Source organism: Parasteatoda tepidariorum, unplaced genomic scaffold (assembly GCF_043381705.1).
Source record: "Parasteatoda tepidariorum isolate YZ-2023 unplaced genomic scaffold, CAS_Ptep_4.0 HiC_scaffold_3114, whole genome shotgun sequence".
Lineage (NCBI taxonomy): Eukaryota > Metazoa > Arthropoda > Arachnida > Araneae > Theridiidae > Parasteatoda > Parasteatoda tepidariorum.
This window is the reverse complement of record NW_027261644.1, coordinates 1-6,633: the sequence shown is the minus strand read 5'-3', so window position 1 is coordinate 6,633 and position 6,633 is coordinate 1. Positions and strand designations below refer to the sequence as shown.

Sequence of the window (6,633 nt, the reverse complement as noted above, 5' to 3'; positions counted from 1 at the left end):
ACTAATCATATTCATAAATTTAAAAAAAATTAGACATATATTTACTACCACTTTTTTTATTTTTAATAGATTTTGTATTATATAACTCTTTCGCCAACTATTTAAATTCATAGTGGTCGCAATGATTTTAAATAAACTATATTAAACTATACATAAGAAACCGTATGGGGGGGTCTTGAAAGTGAATGATTGAAAATAGTTATGCTTTATTGACTACTGTACAAAACTACAATTATTAGCTTGACGCTTTTACAGATTTTATAAAACTTTTAAAATTGAAGCAAAGCTCGTTTGCGTTCCATGCTATGACATTAAAAAACGTAGTTGTATTTGTTTTGATTATAGATTTATCTTTTTTGAAAAAAAATTTACTAACTGCCTTTAACCTTCAATCATTCCAGTGATTCTAATAATAACAGTGATCTTCATTTTGCTGTGTTTCCGATATCGATATCATGTAAGAGTGTGGCTCTATTCAAGAGGATTGAAATGTTTGAAAAAAAGAGGCGAAAGAGATGTTGGAAAACTGTTTGATGCTTATATTTCTTTGTCCGATGTAGACGCCTCAGAGGTTCGAAAACACTTTCTACCAGGCAAGTTTAAAAATGTCTACACATTTTAAAACATTTATTTTACATTTTCTTAAAGGAAAACAATTAATAATAATTTGGTAGTAAAAAGGTTCACATAGTAAACCAATATGCAAATATGAGGCTTTGCATGACACATTTTACTCATTAACAGGTTGAACGCCACGTTAATTTTACATGACTTGCCCTTCTGGCAACGGTAAATAAATACAAACTAAATTTGCAAATATTAGACGGATTTTAACATATCTGACCAAAGTGTTGTATTATTAGGAATTGTTTAAAAATAGTGGAGGATAAAAATCTACTAAATTGAGTTTATTAAACCAAGAATCACAATAATTAAGTGAATTTTGAATACATTTATGTTATTCGCTGTCAGCCAGCTGTTTTTCGCTGCCTATGTGAAAGGTCAGTTTCAGCAAGCGGCGGCAGACGCAACCTAAATGGAATTTCAGTGTCAGCAACAGGTGGTTGACGCGGACTAAATGTAATTTCAGTGTCAGCCACCGATGGTTGACGCGGCCTAATTGGAAAGTACAGTGTCAGCCACCGATGGCTAACGCGGCGCTCAACGTCTTAACTTAGTCGAATCTCAGGTAGTTCAGTATAATCCTTGTATTAAGATCTCTGAATTGATCTGAATAAGAAAGCTTGGTTCCATGAGGCCGCTGCCCGGCTTTTATGCAACCCATCTCAATTCTTGATAGATGCAGAGACGTAAACTAGCTCAGTTTTGTAAAACAAAATTCTATTGGTAACGAAATTTGAGTTCTTTTTAGTTTAGTGTTTTTCATTTTAAGTAATTTTTCGACTACTACGTATCGAGAATTCAAAATATTATGTCAAATGATATTTAATTGTAATTATCTCGCGGTGACACTTTTAAAGTGTAATCAGCGTATTTAACCTTATATAATAATTATAATATAATAATTAACGAAGGTTAAATACGCTGATTACGATTATATACGATACGATACGATTTATATAATAATTATAATATAATAATTAACCTTATATAATTAATTGTAATCAGCGTATTTAACCTTTTAATAGTCCTACCTTTATTTAGCTAAAAATTTGTTAAAAATTGTGCAGAAAATGAAGCAGTTGGCATCCCTGTAGATGTAGAGATAAGAATGCAAATAAAGTAAAAGAAAATCTTGATGACAGTTGAATGTTGAATTATGATAAGTTGTTATAAATGTGTTCATAATGAGGTAATAAATAGTGTGGCAAACTCGATACTCCGTAAATCAATATAATCCGATAATTATAGCAACAAAAAAGAAATGGTGTTTCTTCTGAATAACTATTAAACAAGTTACTTTTTGACAAAAAGCTTTCTTATGTTAATATAAATGATATTTGAAAACTTTCCCCTTGATTGTAATTCAATTGTCACTTCATTGATATTTGAGAAAAATTGTCTTCGGAACGAATAAAAGATGACAGATAGGAAACGTTACTCTAGCTTCACTACCATTTGCAAAAATGTTTTACATATGGGCCAAATGTCGGCAGTTACGAGTATTCATAATAATTGAGTGAGTAGGGGAGAGTGGGGTCAATTGTAACATTTTTTACTTAANCGTGGCGTGAAAATATCTTTTGTGATGTAACTCTTTCAAAAGTACATAAAAATGGTTGCCATCAGGGGTGTACATGTAGATTTATTAAATACACCTTGTGCGCCACCTAGGAACCAAATCTATAACCCGACACTCGAAATTTTTGCTCTGTTACAATCGTACCCTGTTACAATTGACCCCACTCTCCCCTACTCTAATAAAGGAGCACTCATAATACTCATACTTTTAGAAAAGATTAGGCTTGGTTAGCTTTTCATACTTCCTAACTAATAGCTTAGTAGGCTTGGTTAGGATTTCATTTTAGTCATTTATATTTATTTATTTTGCTTTAAAGCTAGCCCAAGAGTATGAAATATAATTTCTGAGCCAGAAAGTAACCGTAATTTGTGAAACTTTATCATTGTTTCATTTGTATTTTCCTTTAGTACTGGAACTGAAGCACCCGTTCTATAAATTATTTGTACCCCAGAGAGATATTAAAACTGGAAATTTCGAAATAAACAATCTGATGAGACGAATGGTGGATTGCAAATGTACAGTCGTTTTGCTCACTAAGTAAGTGTAGCATCCCATTTTATTCCCTTGACTATTTTTTCCCTAATTTTATGCGAAGAATATCAAGATAAACTCTCTAACGTAACAAGTCGTGAATAGTAAGCGAACAGTCATTTTACTCACTAAGTGTACCAGTTTCTTTCGGTTTTATTTATTTAACTATATTTAATTGAATGCAAATATCATAAACTGCGAATTTATTAGTAGTATAATTTTACCGGCATCGATCTACTTAACTGCATCGGAAGTTATTAATGACACACACACCTGTTTGAAAAATATCAATTAATTTAAGACAAAATTTCCAACCTAAATGTAGCAGCTAATTTGAGACGGAGGGAGTATAATACTTGGTCTATCAGAAAATTTTGTCTCCCCATTTTATGCCTCCTTTTTAGAGTAAAGAAGAAAAAGGTTCTTTTATGAAAGAAATTCGTACAGAATATTTTTCCGTTAACTCAATGGTAATTTTCTAGCCTTATACAGATTCATACGAACAAATATATAAATTCAAACTTGTAACAAATTTACACAAAACTAAGCAGTATATCTGATTTATACAAGGGTAAATGCCCACAAAAATTTCTTTTATAAAAGAATCTTTTTCATCACTGTAAAAGAAGACGCGTACTTTTGCGGAGAAAACTTTATGGTTGGACCTAATACTGTGATAGAGCTCTCCTATTTCAGCAAAATAAGTAGTAGTGCTACCACTTTTCCTTTTTTGAAAAAATAGAACCGTAATATACAAAGACGTTAAGACCTTTCCTTAAGATTGAATGTAAAGTATTTGAAAGAAATAATTCTGTCACCTATTTCACCTAGATGTCACTAGTATATTAACCTCTTTTTGAGGCTGAGTATTAATAGGTTGAGAATCAGACAGTATTGCATGGTTGACATTTTTATTAAGGCTCAAATGAGAAGAATGTTGTCTTTTTTATTATAACTATTTATATTTTAGTTATTACTATTTATATCTTATTTTTTAAAAAAAATTCTTTCAATTCGAAGGGAGATGAAACTATTCGTTCTTATGTATTTTAAGTAAAACTCATAAATTTATGTGGGACAATGCTTTTTTTCCCGAAAAAGGAACATGGCTTCGTAATTTATTCACTATTTATATACTTTTTATATACTTTTATGCTGATTAAAACCAATGAAATCTGGATTTTATTTGTTCATAAACAACTATATCATGTGAATTTTCTGTTCACTACCTGAAAACAGGAACTACTTGGAAAACGAGTTTTGCATGGGGATATTTAGAATGGCATTTGCGAATTCGTTGGAGGAGAAATTGCATCAGATCATCCTTGTGAAGTTTGGACCCCTTCCACCCCTGAAAGAGATGGATCAGAGTCTGAAGACAGTGATGGAATCGTCGAGATGTCTCAAGTTCGAAGATAAGTTATTCTGGGATATGCTGCGATACGAAATGTCTGAAAAACGTCTTGATACTGGCATTGATTACGAACTGCAAGAAGATAGCTCTGATGATGTTCCTTTAATACAAGAGTTCTGAGTGCATATTATATCTAGAAATTAAGTGTGCATATATTTTAATTTTTATTTCCTACAACCAAAAGAAATGTCCAAGAATCTGTAAAAATTTAATTTTGCTTATTTCATTTTAAGAAAACATGGTAACATGTAGTCGGTAAAAATAAAGCTACATTTAATACATTCTGAGTTTTTATATGTGACTTTCCCGACACAGTCGTGAATTTAAATATAGTTTTAGTTTAAATTTATTCATTGACTTTATTCATAACGATTATTTATTTCGTTTAACTTTTAAAAAAACTGTATTCTTCCAATATTTTCATTAATATATGAAAGAAGCATAAAAATAATATAAATAAATTTTCAGCGTGATATAATGTATTGTATGTTGATCAAAAGATTGCAGAAACACATCCAGAAACCAATATGTGTTTGTTTAAATATGAGTTGTTTTGCTACTTGCAGCACTGATGATTTGCCTCTAATAAAAGAGTTCTGAATAGATATGTAAAAAAAAAGGTAGAAATAAAAAAATATATATAAATAAATTTTCCTTTTATGAAGTTTTATTATTATTTTCTACAAACAAATTAAAAGTCCAAGAATTTGTAAAACTATATTTTCCTCATTTAACTTGAAGAAAGCATGGTAACATGAAATGAGAAAAAAATACGCTACTTTTTAATACATTTTGAGTAACTTTCTCGACAGAGTTATGAATTATTAATGTATTCATAGTTTTAATTTATATTCATTAACTATATTCGTGATACTTATTTCAATTATTTCAGTTTATCGAAAAAATTGCTACGCATCTAATATTATGATTAACATATGAGCCAAACATAAAAATAAAAATAATAAATTTTCAGCATGTCATCTTCATCAAAAGACTAGAAAAACGCCCAGAAATACAATATGTAACGTTTAAACATAATAACTTAATTGTAATATTAAATACAGATAATTCCGTTTCAAAATTCTTCCAAAAAGTTGAGTTAATTCTGATGCTTGACCAAAAAGTCCCCTTTTCTTCTGACTTGGGTAGAAAAACGGACGACGGTATTTAATAGATGAACGGACAACGGGGAAATTGAATTGAACGGGCAATGGAGTTGAAGAACTGATCATCCCTTAATTAGATCAACAGTTTAAAGACGACATTGAATAAATGAGGACATTTAGTTCAAAACACAACTTTAATTTTAAAGTATAGCTATTGGATTATTTTCTATTAAAAATATAGATATTTATATTATTAAATAAATAGTTGAAGATGAATGTCTCGTTTCTTATTGATAAACTCCATGATTTAAATAGTTTAGTGACCAGTCTTGCTCTTTTTGAAAAATAATTCATACCAGGCTTTTGTGTTTTACTCGGTTTCTTTTCCCACTACAGGACGTTTACAGTTTCATACTTCACTTTCTAGATAAGAAAAAAGTTTGGCAAAAATAATTCAAACTCACATTGTAATATGTAAAAAGGGAAGTTTTTACGGTATTACAATTTAATGCGAGCAAGTGACCATTAATTTAGTTGGTTGGTTTCGTATGCCTGTTTAGGCAGAGGGGTGCGATTGTTCTTGTTTTCCAGTGGCGCCACCTAAGGTGAAGAATTCGATTTCTGCCACACTCATTCGTCGCACCCGTTCATAAGGTGGACCCTTTCATACATCCATTCATTTATCCACAGATCGTAATTTTCACCTGAATCAGAGAACGATCGATCTCCAATCCAGTACCCCCAGAGATTTTGATTTGTTATGGGAACATGGAGGACTTTGCGACTCGACAGATTTAACGTGCATCAGTCAGCAATTTACAACACGGGTGTGTTCGGCCTGCAGGTTCGAAACCACGAACATGGACCCAGTGCTCTACCGGTCTCATTAATTTAGTATTTATTAATTGACACTGCCTTCCCCTTCTGCTCATTTGGTTTACTACGAAATTTTACCATACATAAAAGTTTTCTGCAAATTATAGATTTTAATAGGTCGTGAGCCAGAAGAAATTTAAGAATTAATTTAATTCATTCTTCTTCCGAATTAATTTACTCTTTGCTTCTTTTAAAGTTAAATTGAAAGAACGTGTTACATTGTAAACACTGCGAAAATAAAAATTATGAATGGAACGCTTTATCAAGTGTATGTGTTAAAAATCAATCGGAGTACTAACCCAGAAGTCTTATTACGAATTTTAACCTCTAGCTCCATCTTTGCATAGCCTTACACAGTCCATAAACAAAATGTTACATCTAAGTTAAGAAGTATTCAATTGAAAGATCTATAAATATTTCGTTTTCCAGATTTTGTTCTCAAAACTTTTGAGTTGAAATTCTAGCCTACTCATCTTGCATAGTTATTACGACAGCTTCCTGTA

At 31.0% G+C, this 6,633-nt stretch overlaps 1 protein-coding gene across 1 annotated transcript; it reads left to right on the top strand.

The window, feature by feature from the left end:
* Nucleotides 1-406: 406 nt before the first annotated feature.
* Nucleotides 407-4,414, top strand: LOC107440243 (protein toll). The gene is made up of 3 exons (XM_016053112.2): nucleotides 407-593; nucleotides 2,611-2,740; nucleotides 3,974-4,414. The coding sequence occupies exons 2-3, from the start codon at nucleotides 2,694-2,696 to the stop codon at nucleotides 4,266-4,268; spliced, it is 342 nt and encodes a 113-aa protein (XP_015908598.1). The 5' UTR covers nucleotides 407-593; nucleotides 2,611-2,693; the 3' UTR covers nucleotides 4,269-4,414.
* Nucleotides 4,415-6,633: the final 2,219 nt, after the last annotated feature.